General features: G+C 40.4%; 1 protein-coding gene across 1 annotated transcript in view; it reads left to right on the plus strand.

Moving 5' to 3' along the window:
• The window catches only part of DSCAM (DS cell adhesion molecule), a 763,813-nt gene that overhangs the window by 445,563 nt on the left and 290,292 nt on the right, over window positions 1-27,958 (plus strand). The window contains exons 5-9 of the mRNA XM_042956621.1: window positions 1,548-1,694; window positions 10,932-11,210; window positions 14,632-14,907; window positions 23,119-23,415; window positions 24,239-24,514. Coding sequence (XP_042812555.1) covers window positions 1,548-1,694; window positions 10,932-11,210; window positions 14,632-14,907; window positions 23,119-23,415; window positions 24,239-24,514 — 1,275 coding nt within the window. The remainder of the gene's footprint in view (window positions 1-1,547; window positions 1,695-10,931; window positions 11,211-14,631; window positions 14,908-23,118; window positions 23,416-24,238; window positions 24,515-27,958) is intronic.

The raw sequence follows: 27,958 nt of genomic DNA on the forward strand, positions 1-27,958 counted from the left end.
CCCAAAGAGACAAGATCACATTATCCCCCAAGTAGCCTTGCATCCAGTGGTGGAATATTCCATAGGAGGGTCTAACGGTGGCAGGGGGTGGTATCCTCAGTCATTCACCATGGGGGTGCCACAGCTCACTCTGGGGTTTACTGCTTTGCCCTTATTTGGCTTATCATCAGATTATAATTGAACAGTAAAATTGTCTCCAGGTATTTACATTTTCAAAGGGAAAATTATCTCTATCCTTCTTAAAGCAGCATTGACATTTGATCTCTTAATGTAGATGGTTTGGTACAGGTAGAGCTGTACAGACAAACGTCTAGGGATGTAGAGAGTACACCCCCCCCCAATGAAAAGTAGGGATTGATCATTGTTGGGGTAGCAGTTAAGTAACCCCAGAGTTTTCCAAGACACTGATTACAGGAGGAATTGATCTTAGTCTTAGAATCAAGCATCAGGTGTTGGCTGTTATTATGAGCAGGTTAAGACGGTCCTTCCTGGGAAGTCTCCACAAACTTTATATTTTATGTATTATTGATTTATAATCTAACATTTATTATTTTTTTAAGTTTTATTTACTTATTTTTGAGAGAGACAGAGAGAATGAGTGGGGGAGGGGCAGAGAGAGCAGGAGAGAGAGAGAGAGAGAGAGAGAGAGAGAGAGAGAGAGAGAGAGAGAGAGAATCCCAAGCAGGCTCTGCACTGTCAGCACGGAGCCCGATGTGGGGCTGCAACTCACACGCCCTGAGATCATGACCTGAGCCGAAACTAAGAGTCGGACTCAACCGACTGAGCCACCCAGGCGCCACTATAATCTAACATTTATAATTTATATATTTATTGATTTATAATTTAACATTTGTGTGTTTAATTGAAACACTTCAACCAGAGACAGTTCATACATATAGGAGGTAGAAATTTACTAGAGAAAGTTAATACTCCTTTGATGTGTCACATTCTAAGAGAAACGTGGTCAGCAAGGAAAATCTGCTAAATTAGCTCCACAGCAATTATATGCCGGGTCTGTTGCTCAAAATATAAACATGTGTGGGACACCTGGGGGGGCTCAGTCGGTTAAGCGTCCGACTTAGGCTCGGATCATGATCTCACAGTTCGTGGGTTCGAGCCCCACATCAGGCTCTATCCTGACAGCTTGGAGCCTGGAGCCCGCTTTGGATTCTGTGTCTCCCTCTCTCTCTGCTCCCCACCCCGCCGCCCGCCCCCACTACTTGAACTCTGTCTCTCTCAAAAATAAATACACATTAAAAAATTATTTAAAAAAAAGATAAACATTTGACCTAAAAACTTAATTCACGAGATTTGATTTTCTAAGCATATATTTAATGTATAGCATACTTACTAAAAACGCCTAATTTAGGGTAATTGAAAAGTTAAAATAGCTTGGACCCTTAAGGTAACCGACACACTCCTATCATTAGCCTTTGTTTCAGGTTCTTTCAGTTGGGGGGGGCGTTGAAAAAATTCCACGTCTTTGTTTATGTGGTTGGGTTGCTTTTGTTCTATTTTAATTGCGTAATCATTCTCTTCTATTTCAGGATCTAGATTTCTCATCACATCCACGGGAGCCTTGTATATTAAAGATGTACAGAATGAAGATGGGTTGTATAACTACCGCTGTATCACGCGGCATAGATACACCGGGGAGACCAGGCAGAGTAACAGCGCTAGACTGTTTGTATCAGGTAAACACCCATCCAGCCCGTGTTTCCTGTTTCCGTGACACCTTTGTTAGTGCTCTGAGCTAAGTCAACCGAACTTGTAGGACTCAAGACTCAAACAAAGGCTTCCTTTGTTTTTTCTTCCAAAACAGTTTAGCAACCAAAGGTTTGCCAATGCTGAACGCTACAAATAGAGGTATTCCGAGTGAAGTCATCTCGGGTTTTCCCAAATTCCACACTCCTTTGAGCCAACATGACTTCTGTTTTGAAGGGAGCGCCTCCTTGCCCTGGGTGTGTGTGTTCCGTCCAGCAGCACCTTGAGGCTGCCTATGACACAGAGCTCCGAGGGAGAAGAGCGGGCACCCAGGGACACACCTCTTGTTCCCCATATTCCGTCTAACAATATTGGGGACACTGCCCACATCTCAAGTTAAAGGGCTAGACGCTCCCTCCCGCCTCCTGCCAGGATTATTGTCCAATGGAGGAAACCCGAGGGCAGTTGATTCCACTCTTGTAAATACGCCAGCTTTGTGCCTTCCTTTATGGGATTTATACTTGGAGAAAATATCAGCCGCTTGCATCATCGTCACAACTGGCTCGTCGCTGGCCCACCTGTCCCACAAGTAAGCAATCTGCTCACACGGCGATATGCCAGCTCTTCACGGAGCGGTGTGGAATGTGAGATGTCCCTCTTGGTCCTAGAAATGTAGCGTGGAGTATGTGACATTTGCCCTTGCGGCTTGAGAAGGTAAAACCGTTCCCCGAAGTGACCCTCTTTAACCTATTTGTAGTGATACTTGTTTGAGGGAGAAGTGATGGAAAGCTGTTGACCGTGGGGGTAGTGAAAAACATCTTGCCCGAACACCCCCTTACTGCGCTTCTTCTCTATCTTGGTTCCTGTTGCACGTTCACATCCTTACGATAGCCAGAGACCACGCGTGCTCTCCGGGGCTGTGCAAACACAAGTCAGAATTCAGCCATCTCCCCTCTGCACAGGGAGACATTTTTTCTTTACCTGTTGACATGGGAAAGAGATTTATTTTATCCCTTGTTTCATAGTGGTGTGTTTTTGTCTCTGTAAGGGCAAGACGATCAGTACGCTAAAATTACACTGCGTTAAAAAGAAAGAAAACCTGGAAAAAAGCGAATGAGAAAGCGAATGGCATCTGTGATCGTAGTCCACGGTGGCTTTAATGACAGCACGGTGTTTTACTGGCTCACAATATCCTAGGAAAGGTCTTGTGTGCAGTGAGGAGAACATGGTAACAGTATTGGGACAAGAAAGGAGAAGGATGGAGGGGTGGATCTGGGTACAAGATTAAATTGAGTTTTAGCAAGAGAAGCAATACACGTTTCTCCATCCAAAAAAAGTGACTTAAGTGATGAGAATCTGGGAGCCCATCTTTCTTGGAAGAGAAGACTAAAAAAAAATCTGAAAAAAAGAGAAAACCAGCAAAAGGAAGAGAGAGAGAGAGAGAGAGAGAGAGAGAGAGAGAGAATCCTGAAAGGTGGAAGTGTTTACTCTAAATTATTAAGTACTTATTTTCAAATTCGACTCTCAGGGATCAGGAGGCAGATTTACTTTTCTGAATCCCAAGTTTGTTATTGTTGTTGTTTTGTTTCATTTCATAGAACATTCTGCTGATGCTTTAAACATTGACAGCAGGGCCCATGAGCATTTGGTCACCATGGAAATGAGGGGGTCCATGAGGCTGTCCAGCGAGCATTTGTGACGGGAAGTGAGGCGCTTTTGGGCACAATCTGTGGGGGAATGTCCCACACTAAGACACTGAGAATTTGGGGTTAGAGGTGTAGCTGTGGGGTCAACTGAGTCAAGTGTCATGGAAAGGCACTTGAGAGAGTCTACTGTGTGTAGAACATAACTGTTAGGACTTTTGTCACAGAAACATTAATAACACAGTTGAGGGGGGAAATTGTTAATGCTAGAAAATGAGACCATGAACGCTGAGTGAGGATGACTATTCTAGAAATCTAAGCCCTGGGGGAGCCTAGGTGGCTCAGTCGGTTAAGCATCCGACTCTCAATTTCAGCTCAGGTCATAATCTCACAGTCGTGGGATTGAGCCCTGCATCAGGCTCTGCACTGACGGTATGGAGCCTGCTTGGTATATTCTCTCTCTCTCTTTTTCTCTCTCTTTCTCTCTCTCCCCAAAATAAATAAACTTTTAAAAGATGTTTATTTATTCTGGGGAGAGAGAGAATGTAAGCAGGGGAAGGTCAGAGAGAAATGGAGAGAGAGAGACTTCCAAGGAGATTCTGCCGTGTCAGCACAGAGCCCAATGCAGGGCTCAAACCCACAAACCGTGAGATCATGATCTGAGCCAAAACCGAGAGCCGGACACTTTACCCCCTGAGCCACTCGGGGGGCTCCAATAAATAAACATTTCTTTAAAAAAGAAATATTAGCTCTGAAGGAAAAAGAAAAATCAATTTTACTTTAGATTTAAATGCATTTAAAAATGCACACATGGGGTTTGGGTCATGTGGGTAGCAAGGTTTTTAATGATCTCAAACTCACCCTGAAACTAAAACAGACAGACTATGATGACAGAGGAAAAAGCACGTGGACGAGACCTTCGGCGGCACCCAGTGGAACGTGGACATGAGTGGGTGTGGATGAAGTGCGGACAGTAGTAGGGGCACGGGAACAAAGCAGTGTCACAGAAGTGGCAGGAGGCGGGGGGGGGGGGGGGAAGGGGGGGGAAGACCCGCGAGGACTTCACAGTCGCAGATCGGCAAAATAGTCAGCAAATACTTCTCTCCAAAGCAGAGGGCCAGCCCTTGGGTGGGCCCCTGGGGCAATGGGTGTAGGAGTATTCATGGCACTCAGATAGACCTACCCGAGTTCTGAGTTGAAGACGAGTGTGGAAGGACCATGAGAGTAGTCTGTGGTGATCACATCACTCAGTGGTAGCCCAGCTCCTTGAAGACCTCATAGGTGTTCATTCAGCAAATACTCCTTTCAGAAGAACAGGAAGTCACCCTGATGGAAACTGCTGGGTTTAGCAGTAAAATGGAGTCAGAGTGACTCAGCATTACTAAAAGTGACAAAGAGAGAAGCCTCAGGGGAAGGCCTGGAGGAAGTCCATCCACTAAAATACTATAATGGGGTACTCTCTAGACCCTAGTGTCCTTTAAAGATCCCCCAAAAAGGGACCATGGCTCCTTAGAAGAATGGTGGATTGCAGTGTCTGGGACAGGAAATGGATAAGATGAACCTGAAACATTAAGATTGTCAAAACGAGACAGGGGGCATCTTCTGAAGGCATTCTCGTTGGCCCAAAGTGTGATGAGTTGAATTTCAGAAATAACCGATGGCACGTGATTGGCGACCATTAAACATTTTAAAATCTTTTGAGTTCATTACGAATACGTGCACGTACATATATATGCAGTAAAACCTTGGTTTGCAAGCATAATTTGTTCTGGAAATGTGGTTGTAATCCAAAGCACTTGTATCTGAAAGCGAATTTCCCCCTAAGAAGTATTGGAGTCTCAGATGATTCATTCCACAACCCAAAAATATTCATATAAAAATGATTACAGGGCTGTACTATAATACAAAATAATAAAGACAATGTAAAATAGGGGCGCCCAGGTGGCTCAGTCGGTTAAGCGTCTTGACTCTTCATTTCAGGTCAGGTCATGATCTTGTGGTTTGTGAGTTCCGGCTCCTCATCGGGCTCCGTGCAGGTAGCGTGGAGCCTGCTTGGGATGCTCTGTCTCCTTCTCTCTCTGCCCCTTCCCCCCTCATGCTCTCTCTCTCTCTCTCTCTCTCAAAAATAAATAAATAAATAAACATTAAAAATATATTTTAAAAAAAGGAAATACAAAATATAAAGAAAAATAAATTAACCAACACTTACCTTTGAAAACCTTCATGGCTGGCGTGAGGGAGACAAGAGAGAGGAGGGTTATTGTGTAGGACGACTTTGACTATCGGTAACGGAATCACTGCTGTCTGTTGCCTCAGTGGAGTCTTTTTCCTTTTGTGCAACTTTAACAAGGAACCTATCCAATGACACTTGCTTTTGCTTCCTTTTGAGGATTTCGCAGAAATGTGACATTGCATGGTCGTTAAACAGATTCATTGCCTGCACCGCTACAGCCTTGCTTGGGTGGTGCATTTCTACAAAATCTTGCACCATTTCCCACATTTTACCCATCTCCCTGATCTCACCTGAACTGAGGGATTCCTCTGCCTTTTTCTCCTCCTCTGCAGACGAGATGCAGACATAGACTTCTTACAAAATCTTGCAATTTTGGCCACTCACATACCTCACTCATACTTCTTGATCATTTCCTTTTTAACTTCCACCGTAATCATCTCCTTCTTGTTCCCCCTTTTCTTTTCAACCTTTGTCTGCATGGGGGCCATCGTATATGCTCACACGCATGTTGACTACAGGACAGTATTAATAAACTTGTTATATGCTGTATTTAATGTAACTGGCAATAAGGCAGCAGAGGAAAGGGTCTATATCTGCAGGCAACCTGAGCTAGAATGAAGCAAAGCATTCCTAGCTTACTCTTGTACGGAAAAGCAAAGGGCTGTCCAGAGGTGCTTTGAAGTGCTAAAAAATACACCAGTGCCAGTTGTGGGCACCTTCCAATGTTCTGAAAAATCACTGATTTCTGCCAAGCACCACGGCCTAAAGTCAAGCATCTGAGCATGGGAGATGATCACCCACAATCCTGCAGAGAGAGAGAGAGAGAGAGAGAGAGAGAAAAGAAGAAGAAGAAGAAGAAGAAGAAGAAGGAGGAGGAGGAGGAGGAGGAGGAGGAGGACAAGGAGGAGGACGAGGAGGAGGAGGAGGAGGAGGAGGGAAGAACCATTGGCTCAGTTGTGATCACGTGACATTCGGCATCACCTACTGCTCGTATTACAAACATCGCTCATTTATCAAGTTAAAGTTTATTAGAAATATTTGCTCATCTTGCAGAATACTTGCAGAACAAGTTACTCACAATCCAAGGTTTTACTGTACTTGCATACTTAAGTTCATATATATACTTGGATACATGCACCCATGTCTATTTAATGACAACGAAAGCACCAATAGGAATCTCATTGGTCTACACAGAGGAAATTAGGGCATCACCACTTGATTTTTGTAAGTGGTAGTTTAAAGAGAATCACAATTCTCCTGTCTTACCTATGACTACTGTATTTCAAAATGACCAAAGAATCCTAGTTCAGGAAGGATAGTTCTTATCTGCCGAATAATCACATCTACTGAAGTTGAAGGAAATATGACAATTAGAAAATCATTTAAACCCTTAATGAAATAGTCCCGACAAACTTTATTACCTGAACTTGCTGATGAACTTAGCATGACCGAAGATGAGAAAGCCACACATGATATGGGTGCAAAGACAGAGAGGTTGGGTGGCACATGGGTGGCTCAGTCGGTTAAGCATCGGGCTCTTCACTTGGGCTCAAGTCATGATCTCACAGTTTGTGGGTTCGAGACTCACACCGGGCTCTGTGCAACAGCGTAGAGACTGCTTTGGATTCTCTGTCTCTCTCTCTCCCTCTCATGTGTTGGCTCTCTCTCTCTCTCTCTCTCAAAATAAATTTAAAACAAAAGAAATAAAGAGGCTGAACCTCATCTAATCATATCATTAGAACTAAATTCCAGTTTATGAGGAAAATGGCCACAGAGGAACCCATTGAAAATTCAGAATTTGGGATTTGCTGCAAAACAGCCCACTGGCTTCTTCAGTAAGTTGAAGACATGAGAGAGAAAAGAAGGAGGACCTTCTTTGGATTAAAAGAGAATCAAGAGACATAGCTGTTAACCATAGAACAATCCAGACTTAATCGGATCAATTGTAAATAATAATAATAGTTAATAATGATGTGTTTTTAGCCCCTTGGGTAAAAATGAATTTGGAATAGATACTAAATGGTACCAAGAGGTTATTATTACTATTGTGTGTTACCGACATTGTGGTTTTATGAGAAAACTTGTGTTTTTATTAGAGAAGCATACTAATGATATAGTGATGACAGACGTTCTATGATTTGACTCAGTGTGTCAGCACCAAAAGCAAAGACTATAAAGAAGTAAACAGATAGGTGATAAAAAAATTTTTCTGCTGCCTCTTGTGTCTGGGTGATGAATATGTTGGATGCATTATATTATTTTTTTCTAATTTTGTGCGAGTTTGCAAATTTTTGCGATAACTGGTTTTTAACATGTAGATATACAGTTTGAAGACAAGGGGATGAAAATTAAATACGATGCTGTTTGTTTGTACTAATTTTATACATGAGCAAATATCCCTCCAAGAGCCTGTCACAAGGGTTGCTTAAATTGTATACTTAATATACAGAAGAAATGCCCCGCTCCTTTTTTGTAGTTTTATTGAGATTTAATTTACCATCTCTAAACTTCACCCACATTAACTATACAATTCAGTGATTTTAGTAAATACAGAAAGCTGTGCAACCATGGATGTCATCCAATTTTAGAACATTTCCACCACCCAGAAAAATCCCTGGGGCCCATTTGAAGTCAATTCTAATTCCCATCTCCAGCTCCGGGCAACCACTAATCTACTGCCTGTCTCTATAGATTTGTGTTTTCTGTATATTTCGTATAAATTGTATCTTACAATTGTGGCTTTATATCAGGCTTCGTTCACGTAGCATGATCTTTTAAGGTCCATCTGTGTTGTAAGATGTATCCGTAGGTCACTCTTTTTTATGGCTAACTAATAGTCCATTGTATGTATATACACATCTCATTTATCCCTTTACTGATGGCCATTTGGGTTGTTTCCACTTATTGGCTGTTATGAATCCTGCCTGAGGATTCTAGTTTTTTCTCTACTTCCACTTGAGCCCTTGTTCTTGTTTGTGGTTTTTTATTAGAGCCATCCTAGTGGGTATGAAGCAGTATAAACACTGTAGTTTTTTTTTTAAATATAATTCTAATGTGTATTACCCCAGTGGCTAATGTTATGGAGCATCTTTCCATGTGCTTATTAGTCATTTGTGTGTCACCTTTGGTGATTATCTATTCAAATCTTTTGCCCATTTTTTGAGTGAGTTGTTTCTTCTTATCATAGAGATGTCAGGGTTCTTTATATTTTTTGGAGATAAGTCCTTAATCAGAAATACTGCTTGCACATATGTTCTTCTAATAGGTTGCTCCTTATTGTTTTCTTAATGGTATCTTGGAAAATATAAAATATTTTAATTTTCATGATGTTTAATATAGTGATTATTTTTTTGCCCCTGGTGTTTTTGGTGTTGTGTCTAAGAACTCTGCCAGACCCAAGGTCATGAAGATTTGTTTTAGCTCAAACGTTTAGACCTACCACCCACTTTGAGTTAATTTTTGTAGGTGTTGTGAGGTAAGACTTCTAAATTCTTCTTTTTGAAATGGATATCCAATTTTCCCATCCCTTCTTTTTAAAAAGTCATTAGAATTATACAATGCTATCTTAAAATTTCCATCAATGATTAGTTTCAGAATTATAAAATTTAAGTGAAATAATTGGGTATTGCTTTTTTGTGACTAGTGTTAGAAGTGGCAGCTTTTGGGGCGCCTGGGTGGCTCAGTCGGTTAGCCTCCAACTTCGGCTCAGGTCATGATCTCACAGCTTGTGAGTTCAAGCCCCGCGTGAGGCTCTGTGCTGACAGCTCAGAGCCTGGAGCCTGCTTCGGATTCTGTGTCTCCCTCTCTCTCTCTCTCTCTGCTCCTTCCCCACTCACACTCTGTCTCTCAAAAATAAATAAACATTCAAAAATGTAAAAAAGAAAATAAAAAGGAAAGAAAGAAAGGAAAAGAAGTGACACCTCTTGTTTTCTGGGTTGTGAGCTTCTCCTACGGAAAAACTTCTAACCCCGCCTACCAAAGGAGTGACACCTTCTCTGTGTCACCTTCTCCAGCACCAACCCTACATCCCACTCTAAACAGAGCAACAGATTTTATAACTCTGTAGTCCATAAGAAAGTAACTTGCTCTTCAACACTCTTCCAAATCTGTCTGTAACTTCCATCAGGAGGGTATTGAAGCGATAAGGCCTCTGCTGGCAAGGGCTCCTTGCTGTTGTGGGCCTCTTAGGTCTATAATCCCTCTGGAGCCCATACCCAGACAGTGTAGGAAATGTGAGTGTAAGTAATTATGGGCTATGGAATTTTTCAGTTACAGTGGGTGAACCACAGAAGAGTCCTAGAAACTCGGTCGGTCACATATCCTTCACGAGATCATTAGGTTCCCTCATTGTATCCCATGAGAACATTCACGTTGTTCTTATAAAGCTCCAGGGAGGTGAGAAGAGCAGCGGGTTTGTCATGGATTTCATCTCTCATGATTGCAAGGGAAGCAGCTTTAGCTCAGTGGGTCTGCCATTTTCCCATGGTCTATTGGTCGTCCCTGGTGGCTGTGGAATCACAGCACCTTCAAGAGGACATTCCACATGGTTCTTGGATACAATAGAGGGTATCCAGCCCTTTGCTTTGGGGGTTACTGCAGGTACATTGAAATAGGCACAGTGCTTTTCTAACTAAGGTGAAGATAAGAAAATTTCAGGAACCAGGAGCCCATATCTGTTCTTTATCCTTACGGAGACCAGTGTGACCACCCATGTGTGTGGTCCAGTGCAAGTTCAGAACAGGAAGAATAAAAGAGCAAGGAGACTTTTATTTTGGGCACCCAAAAGGGGATCTCTATTTTTACATTCTTAATAATATTCCTTGAGAATATCAATTCCTCAAAGCAAGCTTAGACATTGAGCTGGGTGGTTTCCACTGACCCACTTCTTGAGAGTATTTGGTCCCTTTCCTCATTGGGCTCAAGAGTTTATAAAACCAGCTAAACATCATTTGGGAGAACGGGTGAATTAGACACTGTCATAATGTTAAACAACTATTTCTGCTACTGTTGTTCTTTGGAAAGGAGAAGTCTGACATCGTCTGGTTATAGAACAATCCAATTTCTGGCCTGGGCCAACAATTCCGGTAGAAGCTTGCTGATTCTAAAGTTCCTCATTATTTAGTGGGAAATGAAAAGTAGAACCTTTTCTGCTGCCACCTTTTGAAGATTTTGAGCAGAAGAAATGTATATGAATAGGGCTTTTCTTTCTGTTCTTTAATAGAAACTTGAAGGTCTGTCGTCAATAGTTAGTATGACGTATAGAATTTAACTTATACGTGAGGTCCTCTGATTCTAAATGGCCACTTCAACTCATTCACCGTGTCTCATAAGAGTTTTTCTTTCTTCCTCAGACCCAGCGAACTCAGCCCCATCCATACTGGATGGGTTTGATCATCGCAAAGCCATGGCAGGGCAGCGTGTGGAGTTGCCTTGCAAAGCGCTTGGGCATCCTGAGCCAGATTATCGCTGGCTGAAGGACAACATGCCCCTGGAACTTTCTGGAAGGTTTCAGAAGACCGTGACAGGGCTGCTCATTGAGAACACTCGTCCTTCAGACTCAGGCAGCTATGTGTGTGAAGTTTCCAACAGATACGGAACTGCTAAGGTGATAGGCCGCCTGTACGTGAAACGTAAGTTGGAGGGTAGCTTGGAACAGTGATGTTGGCTGCCATTGATGGAGCTCTTGATACAAGATGACTTCCAGGCTCTTGCTATAGCCTTCCATTAATCCTGACAACAGTCCTGCTGAGACCAATATTACCCCATTTTGCAGATGAGGAAATGAATGCTCAGACAGATTGCTCAAGATTACACAGCTGGGGTGTTTGGATTTAGGATTGGAATTCAGGTTTATCTGAACCTCCAAGCTTTCCATCAGGCCACAGACTATGTATCTGAGATCCCATTACCTAGTTGTTGAATTAACAATGGCCAGCCTGTCTGAACACTGACGGAGGAAGAGGGGCGGGCTTGTGATGTCCCTGCAAGGGATGGTAGTCCGATCACAGTGGGTGTCCTTGGCTGGCTTTCAGATGCTACTTTATGTTCCTGAATGGGGCTATTATCCACAGAAATATGGAGCTCTAAATTATCAAAATATTGGACTTAGACTCATTATTACATATCATTTAATTCAAATATGGTGGGTGTATTTCATCTCTGATTGGTTTGTAGTGACTGTCTTGAGAAGGATGCTGAAGGCAGACCCCAGAGGAAGGAGGGGTGTGACCACAGTGAGGAGCACTCTAATCTAGGCAAACACCCTCCATTTTACTCACGCAGAAACCAAATGAATGCGAGTCACATGACCACAATTGAGCGGCAGGGCGTTGGTCAAAGCAAGTGGCCCTGAGATGCCACTAGAACATTCTTTTCATAGTGTATGATTTTATATATTACATACGATAAAATATTTTTTTATCTGATGAACTGACTGATCAAGCTAAGTCATAAGAGTTGGCATTGAAAGGGAGGCATTCTCTTGACCTGGATTTTTCCAACCCCATGCCTATTAGTGCAACTGCCTGTTCCAGGGTCACTCTGGGTGTGGTCTGTTCTAGCACAATACCACCCCAACAGAATATGTTAAATATCCCAGTGACTGCTTGGAACCAGCTGCCCAGGGTGAGTCCTGAGAATATCATGAAAACGTGTTTAGGCTGGGCTTCAGAAGAAATGGAAGATAAGTTCCGCACAGCTCTATTTCTGAAGCTGAAGAAACTTCCAGATGCAATGATGCAGTACTGGAAGGCAAGGAAGAAGTGTCCCCACAGGTTCAAAACCTCCTCTGTGTTAAAACACCTTTCATGGCTCCCCATTTCCTGCTGAATAAGTTTATATTTTAGAGTATTGTCAAAATCATTGTAAGTAAGCCTGTCTGGTGATATTGCCCATACTTTTGCTTGAAAGAAAACTGACCAACTCCCGTTACATTTAATTTCTTCCTATTCCATGTATAAAGCCATCCCTATCCTGACCACAGGTCACACTCCTCCCTCCACATGGAAGAGGGTTTTCAAATACTTGAAGGTCTAAACTTTCTGTCTTTCTAACCCCAGTGCAGTGCCCTCCCCAATGCCACCCCCTGTCCCAACCATCTCAGGCTGAGCTCTCAGCGTTTATTGCTTTCTCATTTATCAAAATCTACACTTTAGAAGTTATTTGCCGAAAAGTGTTAATTCTGGCCGTACTTTGTTGTCACCCTTGTACTCTTGCCACATCTGGACAAGTCCTGAAGTGCCCCTCAAATGTTCCCCAACTCCCTCTGACTTCATGACTTCTGTCTTTCTTCTCTAGACAGAAAGCATTCTCTTGGGTTCTAAATCCAAAGCCCTCTCTTCTCCCGTCTCTTCTCCTCTGGTGCTCTCTTTATTCATAGGGCTCTGGATTCCTCCCCTCTGAGAACAAGCCTGGATCTGCAGCCTTCGCCTGGCTTCCTTCCTGAGTGTTAGACAGCATGTCTCCCAATTTTACATCAGATGTGCCACTGGCATTTCAACACAGCAGCATCGCAAAACAAACTCTCCACCATCTCTGCGTGGTCAATGGCTCTTCTTATTTGAGATGCCTTCCCCACTCCCGAGCCCCCTAAACGCAGGCTTTAAATCCTGGATCCTCCTTAAGCCTTTCCTTTCTGAGTCCAAGTCCTGCCAAGTCCTATAGATTGTAGCTCATGGTGCTTCTTAGCCACCCTCCCCACGCCCCTCCTGTCCTAGATTGAGACTTAACTGCACCTCAACTAGACATTTGGAGTGCTCCCTTACTGACCAATTTCCCCACTCCAGTTTGTGCAATACAGTATGATCAATCAATTCTCCTAAAAATGTGTTTGACTCTAAACTCACTTGCAAAAAATTCTCGAATGCTTCCTTTCGTCCCCTCTGACTTAATTCCAAGATCGTGAAGCCTTTTGAAATCTTGTTCCAGATTGCCTTTGGAATTTTTCTCCCATAATTTTCCTACAGAGATTCTGTGTCGTGTCCAAAGTGAACAGGCACGCTCTCCTTGTGACAACGGCTATGCTTCATGCCCTAATTCACAAAATGCCCTTTCTTTCCAGCTGGCCTCAGCTCTATTCATCGTTGGTATCTAAGGAATTTCCTGATCTTTCTACTGATCCCCTTCCACATAGTATATGTCTCTGATGGACCCTATATCACTTCTTGGCTACTATATTAACTCTTGTATTTGTCTCATCTGCCAAAAGACCGAACTTCTTGGAACCAGAGACTTCGTGGTGTGGTGACAGGAGATGTCAGGAATAATTGGGGTAAAAAATGGTTTTAGCTATTTACCGCTTGAGTGGATTTGGTTCAGTTAATTAATCTCTCTGAACAACCACTTCTTCTTCTGTAAAATGGATATGATAAGACAAAACATGCAGGACTGTGGGAAGACTGACTTATATAATGTACAAAAGAAGTGTAATAATTTTATGGCACATGCCAGGTGCACCATGAATATAATTCATCTCTGTCTTACCTGTAGCATTAACCCTACTTTTGGCTTCTATTAGATGTTCAGTAAATGAACTTGCTATGTAAGATTGGGTTTTTGTTTCATTGGTCACAAAGTCTAATATCAACCTATTTTCTTACAGCTGTGTGTTATGGGCCCTGGGTGAGCCACAAAGGGGGGTATGAGCAGGTGTTGTGACTGTGTGAGAATCGTCCAGAGAAACCCGTCAGTGCTACCGTGGGACAAGGCAAATAGGATTTAAATGTTCCAATACCTGTGTCCTTATTGGTGGCCAGAACTTGGCATTTCTTATTGTCAGTGGGTGAATCCCCACACTTACCCAGTGAGAAAGCAGTTTGACCAAATGTTGGTCTGTTTGCCACACAGAGGAAAAAGACCAGAAAAAAAACCCAAAGAGTAAAGAGGGCGCTCCTGAACAAAATGGCGCACTATGGAATAATCCAGAACATAAGAACTGTGTAGCATTGCTTACAACGATGCCTTTGCCTTGTCAGAAGCTCAGGATGTTGTTGAAATGATGTCTATGTATGTGATGTTCTTACCTTCTTTTTTTTCTCTCACCAAAATTTCCAGAGCCACTGAAAGCTACCATCAGCCCCAGGAAAGTTAAAAGCAGCGTGGGTAGCCAGGTTTCCTTGTCCTGCAGCGTGACAGGCAGTGAGGACCAGGAACTCTCCTGGTACCGAAACGGTGAAATCCTCAACCCTGGAAAAAATGTGAGGATCACAGGGATCAACCACGAAAACCTTATAATGGATCACATGGTCAAAAGTGACGGGGGCGCATACCAGTGCTTTGTGCGCAAGGATAAGCTGTCCGCTCAAGACTATGTGCAGGTGGTCCTTGAAGGTCAGTGGGCCTTGTTATAGGGTTCAGCTGCAAAAGAACCCAAACACAGAGCACTCAGAAGAATGATGAAGCAGTGCTGATAACTCCCAGTGTTAGGATTTCTGTCTGTCTGGCTAGCTAATAACTCGGCCCTGGTTTCTCAGGATACGCCGGGCTAATAAGAGACCAAGTGTTGGTGAAAGTTATAAATGGTAGAAGTACTATAATAAAAGTAACTTCACATAAAGTTAAGTAACATAAATGTCGCCCACTCATGTGTTTAGTTACTTGTCAAGTTACAGACCTCAGAAACGTGGAACATATAGTTTGGTTGACGGCGTGTTAGCCCAGACTGGAGTTTCTCGATGATGCTTTGTTGGAAGAGCCATTTGATGCTATAGGGTGGTTACCAGCATCTCTGGCCTCTGCCCGCTAGATGCTAGCAGCATCCAAGTTGTGACAACCGAAAACACCTCCAGACATTGCCAAATATCCCAGGGTTGGGGGTGGGGAGAGATAAGGAAATAACAGCCCCCAGCTGAGAAGTACAATTTTACGGGCAAAGCGTAGGGCAAAATTTCAGTATAGTACTTGGTGGAAAGAAAAAAAATGGCGTCTGGTTGGCACAGTTGTCACTGATCGGGTCCAGATATTCACCAATTTAGGTGAACAGAATTTGTGAGGAATGACCTCGGGTTATTATAGTAGGTTTCAGGTGTGTTGTTTTCTTTTCTTACTGTCCTGCTTACATCTTCAAGGTTATCAATCAGCCAGGGAAAAAAAGCTATCCAGGTAACATTCAAGTGAGACATACATTTGTCACCAGATAATTGAACAAGCTTTTGTCTGCGTATGTGTGTGTGTCTTATTGGAAATTCTGTCTTTACATATAATTTAAAATTCATTTGATGTCAATTGATTAAAATAATGACGTGACTTTCCTATAGTCTAAAGAGAAAAAATATTTACGTATGAACATTAGTTTAAAATATGCCTTGATGCTCTTAGGGGATATTTCTGTTATTGTTTTTTTTAACCTTAGCTTATTTTTAAGAAGCGGGCTTAGCAATGAGATTCTTATTTTGATTCGGGCATTTTCTTGCAAACAGTTTTTTTTTTTTAAAGCAGAGGCGAAATTGCCAGAAGGCTTGGGACTCCTATTAAATGCCTGACACCGTGTTCCCCGTAATAATTAAGTACAGAAAGTAATCAATTTGTACAGAGCCAGTTTGGTGCTGCTGATGCACTATAGTCCTTACATAGCCACTATTTTTAGATTCTTTGTAGAAGAGGGACAGAGTACCTGTCTAGGCCTAGTTACCTTGGCAACTATCTCGTGTGACTAAGAAAACCTAAAGAGCATATTGATAATCCATAATGATGTCGGAAGATTTCAGGTTATCAGAGAGTGACAGCAAGAAAGATTTCAAAGACACTCAGGTCTCACTGGGAAAATAATGTCTGCTTTCATCTCCAAAAAAGCCTGTCACTTGAATAAAAAAAAAAAAAAAGGCGGGGCAGAGGAGCATAGCGAGCATTCTCATGGATTTATTTGTCGCGTGTCAGTTTCCATTCAGGACAAGAAGCTTCACTTTATTTTTTCTCTTCTGAGAGATGACAGTATGAATGTAGCAAAAGAGAGCAGAAGTGTAGTTATAAATACATATCTAGTAGCTGCCTTAAAATGGACTCTAACTAGTATCCTTGGCTATAACCTCCTATTATTCCCATTGAAGTAGCTTTAGGTTAATGTCAATTATAAAAACTCACAATACTGTGAGCTGAGAATGACCATTGATATAAACGCAGAATCTGGGAGTATTTTCTAGGAGGCCAAAGAAACTGGGAGTTTTAAAAGAAACTGGAAGTCTGAAGAAACTGAAATCTGACAATTAGAGATTCAAGATCAAACCAGAGCAACTGGAGAACGGAATAATAAAAAAGAATAAGAACAGGTCCTACTTCAGAAAACGATAGAATAGCATGTATCAGATTAACCTGGAAGTAGATAAAAATTATGAACTTGGGGAAAAGCAAAACTGTACGTGGACACTGGAGAAACACGCAAGAGCGGGTGGAAAGGATTTGACCCATGAAAGAAGAGGAAAGGGTTAGGTGATATGTGCACTGATACCACTTTTCCCCTGAGGACAGTCCCCAGGCTTTGTGAGGTAAGAGGGGAAACCTCGAATACTAGAAGAAAAGCAGAAAGCCATAGTTCTATGGGATTGACATACAGAAGGACAAAAGTCTGCAACGTCAAATCACCTGCAGTTGAGGAAGATAAGTTGAAATTCCAGTAAGGAGGGAATTCCTTACATTCCGAACAGTGGGGAGTCCTAAAATCTAAAGATAAACTTCCCTGAAAAACTTACTTGACACCCGGACTGGAAAATGTGGAAGATAATCCCAGTAAAAATTAAAAAGAAAAATAACTAGACATACAAAAAAGAGAAAGTAGGTAGTAGAAATAGACCTTGAGAGAACCCAGATGAATGTTAGACAAAGACTTAAAAACTTCTATTTAAAATATGGTCAATACGTTAGGGTCACCTGGGTGGCTCAGTCGGTTAAGCGTCCAACTCTTGATTTCAGCTCAGGCCACGATCTCACTGTTCCTGGGACTGAGTCCTGTGTTCAGCTCTGTGCTAACAGCATGGAGCCTGCTTGGGATTCTGTCTTTCCCTCTGCCCCTCTCCCCCACTCCCCCACTCATCTGTCTCCTCTCTCTCTCTCAAAATAAGTAAACATCTTAAATAAACAAACAAATAAATAAAATAGGTTCAATAAGGAAAATACGGGCATAATGAATAATTATCTGGGAAAGACCAGAAGAGAAAATGAAAACTATAAAAAGGAACCAGTAGAAATATAAAAATTCAGTGTATTGGCTTTAATGGAAGATTGGAGAAGGAAGAAAGGATCAGTGAATTTGAAGATAAATTAGAATACATTATCCTGTTTGAAGCACAGAGAAAGAAATCTGCAAAGGAAGTGAGCAGCGTCTCAATGACATGGGACATTCATTAGATGGTCTGATCTCCATATAATTAGAAGTCCGGAAAAACAGAAGATTGAGACTGGGGCAGAAAAAAATATTTGAAGAAATAATGGTGCCAGTTTTCCCAATTTTGGTATTAAAGTTACAGAGCCAAAAATCAGTAAATCTCAAGTATAATCACATGCAGACACATTATAAAGAGTGCTGTTGCTGAAAACCAAAGATAAATAAAAAAATCTTATAAATCTGAGAGAGGAGAACTCTTTTCTTTTTTTAATTTTTTTAAACATTTATTCATTTTTGAGAGAGAGAGACAGAGCATGAACAGGGGAGGGGCAGAGAGAGAGAGGGAGACACAGAATCTGAAGCAGGCTCCAGGCTCCGAGCTGTCTGCACAGAACCCGACGTGGGGCTTGAACTCACAGACTGAGAGATCATGACCTGAGCTGAAGCCGGACGCTCAACTGACTGAGCCACCCAGGCACCCCTGAGAGAGGAGAAATCTTAAGTAAAGGGAGATATCAGTACAAATGATGGATGACTTCTCATCAGATATTTTGGAGGACAGAAGACAGTGGAACAACATCTTTGAAATGTTGACAAGGATAAAAAAAAAAAAAATCCCTGTTGACCTAGGTTCCTATATCTGTGAAGAATAGTCTTTAAAAAACAGGGAAAGTAGATATTTTCAATAAACCAAGGCTGGAAGAATGTGATAGCAGAAGTTTTGACACATGAAGTCACTGAAGGCAAAAAGGAAATGACCTAAAATGGAAATTCAGATCTATAGGCATAAAGCCCATTAGAAAAGGCAGGAAATATGTTAGTAAGCATTCAGAATTTTTTTTCTCTTTTAATGTCTTTAAATGATAATTGACAAATTATAAAACTTTAACACTGTTTTATAGAGTTTAGGTATAAATAGATGTAATAACACAAAGCACAGAATATAAATGAAATTATTTGTGCTAGGGTTTTTACATTTCACATGAAGTAACGTAATTTTCACTTTTAGTCCATGAAATCAAAATTATATAGATGCACACACACATATATTAGACATATGAATATTTATGTGTATATATCTCTACATAAATATGTGTGTGTATATATACATATGTAGTGTGTGTGTATATACATGTATATATACACACACAAATATGTATATCTGTATCTATATCAATATAAAACTGAGTTCAAATTTATCCCATAAACGTACGATTGGCAAAACATAAAATCAAAATTTATGTATGTATAAGGCATCATATTAATAGAATATAGGAGAAAAACCAATTGATGACTTCAGTATATTCAGAAAACACCATTTGACAGGATTCAACATCCATTCAGAATAAAAAATTCTCAGGAAACTAGAAATGTAAGGAACTTCTTTGACCTAATGGCATTTATGAATTTATTTACTTAAATGATTTATTTATTCATACTTAATGGCTGAGGACTAAATATTTTTCCTTTAACATTGGGACTGAGGATGTTCACATATACCTCTTCTATTCAACACTGTTCCAGAAGTCCTAGGTAGGCATGACTAAAATGCATAAAATTTGTAAAGGAAAAGTCTCAACTGTCTTTAATCACAGACCTTGTTGTTTACATGGAAAATTCCAAGTAATCTATAAAACAATTCCCAGATAAGTTTAGAAACTCAAGATACAAAAACACAATTTTTTTTGTGTTTATATAGTAGAAACCAACAATTGGAAAATAATATTTTAAAATTTCCATTTATATTAGGATAACACAAAAGATACTTGGGAATAAAATTAACAACAGATGTGCAAGATTTCAACATGTGAAACTATACAACTATACATTGCTAATATAGAATTGTGATGACCTAAAAAACTGGAAAGTATACCATATTTAAGGACTAAAAAGCTAAATATTTTTAAGGTAGCAGTCCTCTGTAAGATAATCAATGTAATCCTAATAAAAATGCCAACAGCGTAGAGAAGTGAAAGTCCGGGGACACCTAGGTGGCTCAGTTGGTTAAGTGTACAACTCTTTATATCGGCTCAAGGCATGATCTGGCAGTCGTGAGCTTGAGCCCCATGTTGAGCTCTGCACTGAGCATGAAGCCTGCTTGGGATTCTCTCTCTCCCTCTCTGTCTGCCCCCCCCCCCGTCTCTTGCTTTCTTCCTCTCTCAAAATAAATAAATAAGCATTTGAAAAATAAAGAAAAATGGAAGTCCTATAGTCTAAGTTGATTTAAAAGACATGCATGAGAAAGTTAAAGGACTGAGAATTGTGCAATCTTTAAAAAAGAATAAAGTTGGAGGACTCATACTAGCTACATTAAACGATACAGATACATAACTCAATAGAACATACTAGATGGTCTAGAATATGCCCACACATATATATGATAAATTAATTTGCAAGAGAGTCCACAATATTCCAAAGGTAAAGGAAAGTCTTTTTGACAAACAGTACTACACAATGAATGTAATAACAACAACAACAAAAAATGAATATCAATCCCTACCTCACACCTTATACCTTACACAGATTTAATTTGCTCTAAAATATAGACTGGGATATAAAATCCCAAACTATGAAGTCTCTAAAAGGAAACATAGAAGAATTATTCATCGTCTGAATGGTAGGCAAAGCTTTCTTAGGATAAAGAAAGCAGTAAAAGTCAAATACACCATTAAGAAAATAAAAGGCAACTACAAACTGAAAGAAAACATTTTACATATGCAAAAACACACATCTCTTATATATATGTGTGTGTGTATATATATATATAATGTCTGGCACACATTTTATGTAACTAATATATCTGACAAGTATATTTGACCATTATAAGATACATGATAGATATTTGTTTTCAACATACGTAAAGAACTCCTACAAATCAATAAAACGTAGTCTAACATAACAACGGACAAAAGATTTGAGTAGATATTTCACAAAAGGAGATACACAAATGGCCACTAAGCACATAAAGACAACATTATTTCCATGATACCCTTGCCAAAAATGCACAACCTGCATCTAATCATGACAAAACAGAAAAAACAAAACAGAAAAAAGTGTGACCAACTGGCTATGGAGTAATTCTTCAAAATGTTAAAGCCAAAAAATGCAGAAGAGAGCAAAGAATGATCCAGATTGAAGGATGCATGCTAAGGAAGCATGACAGATAAATGGGATGTGTGCTACTAGTTGGGCTGGGAGAGAGAGCTGGGAGGGACATTGTTGGTCAGCAGACGGACTTTCCATATGGACTGCGTGTTAGGTGATGGAACACTTCCAAAGTTTCACTTCTTAATTTCGCTGCCTGTCCTATGGTAATAGTAGAATGTTTGCAGGATAGAGAACCCACACTCTAGGATTATATGGATTTGAAGTTCAAGAAGAGGCAAACAAAGTCACATTGAAAGAAATCAGGACAGTGATTCCCTCTGGTGAGAGGGGATTGGTTGAAAGGAACCCTGGGCAAGTTGTGGGGTCCTGAAATGCTTTATGTTGCAGTCATTTGGGTGGTTACACAGTGTACGTATTTAACAAAATATTCTGCTTGTACACTTAAGATCTGTATGTGTCACTGTATGTAAACTATATCTACAAAAAAAGGTGTAACTGAAGAAAACAGTCACAACACAGATTTTTAAAAAAGACACGTTTTCAGTGCATAGTGTAAAAATCAGTGCAAAGAAATATACAGCTCTGCACATCCAAAAAAAAAAAGTTGAATTGTAAGATTAAATAAAATAACATTCCTCAGCATCGACAGCCGATTACGTACAAAGACTAACAATCATGGTGACGTCTCACTTCTCCGTAAATAAAGGCAGAGCGTGCTGAAGCAGAGTGTGTGGTGTTCTAAGGGTAAAAACACAGGTTCTTTACTTTAATATTATGAAGCCCTTTTTTTCATCTTTGATACTAAAGCAAGATGCTTGCAATTCAAGAACACTGCAATACTCCACTGTGGTTGCACGTGGGGAAAAAACATACTCAAGGGCCTTCTCCAGTCACCCAGGAGTTGGAATGAAATTGACATTCAGGAATTTGCAAAAGGAAAGACGGTAGAGGGCTCAGCAAAGCACCCCCATCAGGAGAACCCTACATGGCTGGTCCCTCTGGCCACAGAAATAGGCTTCCAGGTTTCCAGGGAGGAGGAATGGGTGGGGCGGGGAGGGGGGAGGGCGGAAAGAGAAACTCTTCAGGGGTACTTGTAAGTGTTAACAGTTATCTTTCTGTGATGGAATTGTGAGCTAGCTTCAGGTGTGTTTCCTCCATTTGTTTGCTTTCCAATTTGTCCACAGTGAGTGTGTGTGTGTGTGTAAATATATATATATATATACATATATGTGAATATGTATGCATATATATGCATGCATTTATGATTGCTACCATACAGTAAGAGGGAAATGGTTCATATATATGATGGAAAGACAATGGAGTATGAAAATTTTGTCTTTGTTGAAAATATTGGAAATTCCTGTGGAAAACTCCCTAAGACCTAGATCTTACTTTGCCTGGGACAGTCTGAGGCTGTGCCTGCCTCCCTGGCATAATTACTTCTGGTATCTGTTTTGTTCTCAAAACTGTCCCATGTTGGATGATAAATTTGTACAGCCACCAACTTAAGACACTTACAGAGATACTTATTACACACTGGAAGACTCAAAGTTTATTTGGCTTTGATCCCACTCTCAGAGTTTCCATGACATTTACATGGACTTCCCACTTATCATTAAAACTATAAAGGATGATTTTTTATGAGAAAATAAAGAAGGTGAACCTATCCGTCTGTCAGTCTTTACTCCTCTGAACAAGTCCCTGGGGCATAAGCCCTAATTATCTCAGAAGTGGAAGGCTAAAGTGACCATTTGGAGGGGTGGGTTTCCTCTGTGTTTATAACATGTAATAGGGACCTAACAGGTCTAGATTGTAGACTTCTTGGGAGCTGACGTTGTGTAACTTGAGCATTTCATGAGACTTGAGGTTTCATGATTGTTCTTCTTAGGACAATCAGGAAATATATAGAAGTAATTTATTAAAGGTTGCTAACACTGTTTGCCTATTTTGAAAATGAAATGTTGCTCTGCTTGGAATTTAGCTCTAGCCATAAAACCAGACTTGCCTGTAGTGTTCAATAACCAGCATGTCTGTCTCCTAACCATTACACAAATGTACTTGGAGGTCGTTTAATTATTTGTATGTGCCACTTCCTTCCATCCTTTGTCTTCCTGCAGACGGAACTCCCAAAATTATTTCTGCCTTTAGTGAAAAAGTGGTGAGTCCAGCAGAACCAGTCTCCCTCATGTGCAACGTCAAGGGAACTCCGTTGCCCACCATCACGTGGACCCTGGACGACGACCCGATCCTCAAGGGTGGCAGTCACCGCATCAGCCAGATGATCACGTCGGAGGGAAACGTGGTCAGCTACCTGAACATCTCCAGCTCTCAGGTCCGGGATGGGGGAGTCTACCGCTGCACTGCCAACAATTCGGCGGGAGTCGTCCTGTACCAGGCTCGAATAAACGTAAGAGGTGCTTGTCAAATCAGCTCCTCAAAAAAAACAAAAACAAACAAAAAAAAAACAACAACAAAAAACCCAAAAAACAAAAAAAACCACATCTAACTCACTGTAGTGGAGAAGAAGGTTTCTGCATGCCCTGAGCTGAGTCTCGGAATGCCGAAAACAGATTCACCGTTGCTTCCCATTTCCTACCCTCTCCTTTCGGCTCCAGAATGGCCCAGATTGGGTTCATGTGGGAAGTGGCATTTTGTTCTTTTCGGTCAGCTTGTTCTCTTTGTTACTCTTCGATTTGTCCACTTGATCTTTTCTTTCCCGGTTTATGCTCTGCACGCTCTTTTCCTTCCTCCTCCTCTTCTGTTCTTCCACATTCATGGTAAAGCTCCATGTACCTGGTATTTTAACTTACATTCATAGTGCACCATGGCATAACCTCCGTCTTGATAAACCTACGTCATGGAGAGAGTTTGAAAATTGAATTGCTCCCGGTGTTTTCACAAAAAACAGCATGATTGTTCAGGGCAGACTAATTACTTTTTGTTGAAGAAATTGCCTCTTCTCTTGTAATTCAAGACGTTTTCATAGAAGTAGTTGATACTTAGAGTATTTAACACTCCTTCGATCCATTTGAAAGTAATGAAACGAAAAGGAAAAAGGACTGCTCAGTAGAAGAATCCAAATGCAGAGAAGATCGTGTAATAGAAAAGTTGAAAAAGATATTTTTCACATGGAAATAATCTACATTGTTTTTCTTTTACTCAAGGAAAAGTGTACCCGTTTCCACACATGAGATGTACCCTTAAATTATTTTCAAGAGTTCCTTTGTGTCTCTCTAGGGCCTGCAAGCATTCGGCCAATGAAAAATATCACAGCCATCGCAGGACGGGACACGTACATCCACTGCCGCGTGATTGGCTATCCGTATTACTCCATCAAATGGTACAAGAACTCTAATCTGCTTCCTTTCAACCACCGCCAAGTGGCATTTGAGAACAACGGCACTCTAAAACTCTCAGATGTGCAAAAGGAAGTAGATGAGGGAGAGTACACGTGCAACGTGCTGGTTCAACCGCAGCTCTCCACCAGCCAGAGTGTCCACGTGACGGTCAAAGGTAAGGCTCTTCTCCCTGTCCCCACACGTCTTGCCCTTACTCAGCTCTTTCACCAGAGGGACGATGAAGAGCAGGGGGGATCTTAGAAGCTGCATGTTTACGGTAGGACAGTTACAAAAACAGGAAGGATAGAGTACCTCACATGTTCTGATCTCTTGACTCCTCAATGCATCCACTCCTGCATCAAGAGCTGTGGTTGATACGATTTTCTTTTCATGTGGAATTTTTGGTTTGGTTTTCCAGAGGACGTGTGTTGTCAGTATTACCACAAGAAGAGAGAGAGAGAGATCATTGGCTTCATTACCTAGTTGTCCGACAGATCATTTTAAAACACATATAGATCTTTCTCCACTTACGATGGGGTTACGGCCCAATAAACTCATTGTAAGTTGAAAATGTAGTAAGCCAAAAATGTATTCAATATATCTCACTACCAAACCTCGTAGCTTAGCCTAGCCTACCTGAAACATGCTCAGAACAGTAACATTCGTCTGCAGTTGGGCAAAAATCATGCAATGCAAATCTGACTTTATAATAAAATGTTGTCTATATCCTGTAATGTATTGAATACGGTACAGAAAGTGAAGAACAGAAAGGTTGTGTGGGTGAAGTATGGTTGTCTGTTTGGGTTGTTTACCCCTGTGACTGCTGGCTGACTGGGAGTCGTCTAGCATCAACGTGAGGGTATCTACTGCATAGCACCAGCTCTGGGCGGTGGGGGGGGGAAGTAGGTTCAAAATTCAAAGTACAGTTTCTACTGGATGCACTCGTCTTCTACACTATCGTGAAGTGGAAAAATCATAAGTTGAACCATCCTAAGTTGAGAACCATCTGAATCTTTGTTTTCCTAAAAAATCCTGAAAGCACGTTCTTGCAGAATCCTACCAGAAGAGGTTTTCTGTAACAGATCAAGACTTCAGACTTCTCATGTTGAATAGATGATCAGGTCAAAACAACAACATAGGAATTATATGATTAAAGAGCTCCACAGAAAAATTCCTTGATTTTTAAATGATTCTTTACATCTCAGTTCACCAGGATGAACTTTGGGGGATGAACAAAGTTTTCCATGGCCTTCCCCAACCTTTTTCCCCTATAAACCTTGTTAGTTTACCTTTCCAGGACACCTATAAATACACATACACACACACACACACATACACACACACACACACACACACATGCACACACACACATGCACACACACACAGATGTGCATGCACACATATAATCTGTGTAATATATCATATATGTTATATAATACGTAGCATATATGAGGTATAATTTCACATTAATAATTTCAGTCTTTTAAAAATAGCCACATATCTTAAGACTTTTCTCAGATCATTAGAATTTCTTGGTAAACCAGACTGTGATAGCTGCATAAAACTTCATTTTGTAGTTGAATTTATTTCTTCAACTGCCATTCCTGAAACATCTGCTTGATGCTGGGCTCTACTCCAGGCATTGAGGGAAACAGTGATGAAGAAGGTAGACAAGTTTCTTCCCCTGTCGAACTCTCCTTCCAATCACGAGAGACAAATAGTAAACAAACAAAACAAGCAAATAAACCAGAAAGTATAATACAATGTAGAGAATTAAAACATGTCAGTATCTTAAATATTAGCTGCATTGGAGAATTAGAAGCTAGATCAATGAATGTTTGGTGCTTTGCTGTCTTAAAATTCATTTTCTATCTGAATGAATGTCTTACCCACACATTGTTTTGTAACATAGTAAGTTGATCATTTGGAAATTATTGGTTTGCTGAGTTAGGTAGATCTTTGAAACATTGACACAATTTATAATAATGTCAGAATATCACCATGGTTTCATCAGAAAAGTATTTCAGTATTGGGAAGCTGTCGAGTTCATAGTGACAGATACAAGTCTTACAAAAGTCTATTCTTTTGCTTGAGAGTTTCAATTTCATTGTTTGCAGCAAATACAGTCAGTTGTGATCATAGGAGTGACAGGCTTATTTCTTTTTTTTTCTAGGAAAATGTCTGCTAGTTACCCAAGCCTGAATAGCTATAGCTTTTAGGCAGCCATTCTCTGTGGAAACAATGGAATTCCATGAAAAGAGTGGCTAGTTGAGCTTGTAACTCAGACAAGTGCACAAGTACTTTGCTTCAAGACAACCTTCCTGTTCAGCAGACAGATCAAGTGCTTTGTGCATTTTCCCCATTTTGTTACACAGAGCATAGAACTCTGGAAATGTCATGGGCTTATTATTTTTATGGCTCCATAAAGTGTCCTTAGAAACTGCTTTTGACAAAAATTGGGACTGTGTGGTGGTAAACAACACAATGACAGCTAGTACATTTTGGTGTCAGTGCCATGATTTGTGCGAAGGCCCCAGCAGTCTTACCCACCGTTACTTTTGTGTATCTATGCAAATGTCACCCCATTGAGAAAGGTGAATAATATCTTAGTGTTACAGTGAAAATGATTATCTTTTTGCCATCTCCCTAAAATGTTCTCAGGGATCCCCAGAGGTCTTCAGATTACATTTGGAAAATATCTTGGTGCTAAATATTTCTTTCTTTCTTTTCTTTCTTTCTTTCTTTCTTTCTTTCTTTCTTTCTTTCTTTCTTTCTTTCTTTCTTTCTTTCTTTTTCTTTCTTTATTTCTTTCTAAATTAGCTGCCACCAGAATATAAGCTTCTTTTTTAATTTATTTATTTAAATTCAAGTTAGTTAACATACAGTGTAGTGTTGGTTTCAGGAGTGGTACCCAGTGTTTATCACTTACACATAACACCCAGTGCATCAGCAGTCAAAAATAATGAAATATTGCTATTTGCAACAATGTGGATAGAACTAGGGTGTATTAGGCCGAGGGAAATAGGTCAGGCCGGAAAAGACAAATATCATATTATTTCATTCATATTTGGAATTTAGGAAACACAACACATGATCATAGGGAAGGAAGGAAAGGAAAAATAAGATAGAGAACCTAGAGAAGGAAGCAAACCATAAGAGACTCTTAAATAAATATTTCATTTATTTCTAATATTTAACCATTTTGAATGATGTGTCAAATGCCCTTCTCTATGCATTGGCCTTTATCTACTTGTAAGATGATTTATTTCAGGAAAAATTGCCAGTGTGACCGTTAGATAAATGGATACAGATATTTTAATGTCAGGTTTTTAGGAGACATAAATTCAAACAAAGACCATTTGAATTATTCACTTATATTCTTAAAATGTTCTCGACCAGCAGAAATCAATGTATTAATCTTTATCCTTTTAATTTTATGTGACAGAAACTGACTCAAACTGGCTTATACCCAAAAGGAGAATTTATTGGCTCTTAATAACCAAAGTATCGATCATTTTAGAAAACAAATCAGATAGTTTTGGTTTCAAGAATTTCTTTTCTTCTAAGGATATATTATGTAGAATAATCATTTTCAGGTTCTTGGCAAGGATTGTCAAAT

The sequence above is a fragment of the Panthera tigris genome, chromosome C2 (genome assembly GCF_018350195.1).
Source record: "Panthera tigris isolate Pti1 chromosome C2, P.tigris_Pti1_mat1.1, whole genome shotgun sequence".
NCBI lineage: Eukaryota > Metazoa > Chordata > Mammalia > Carnivora > Felidae > Panthera > Panthera tigris.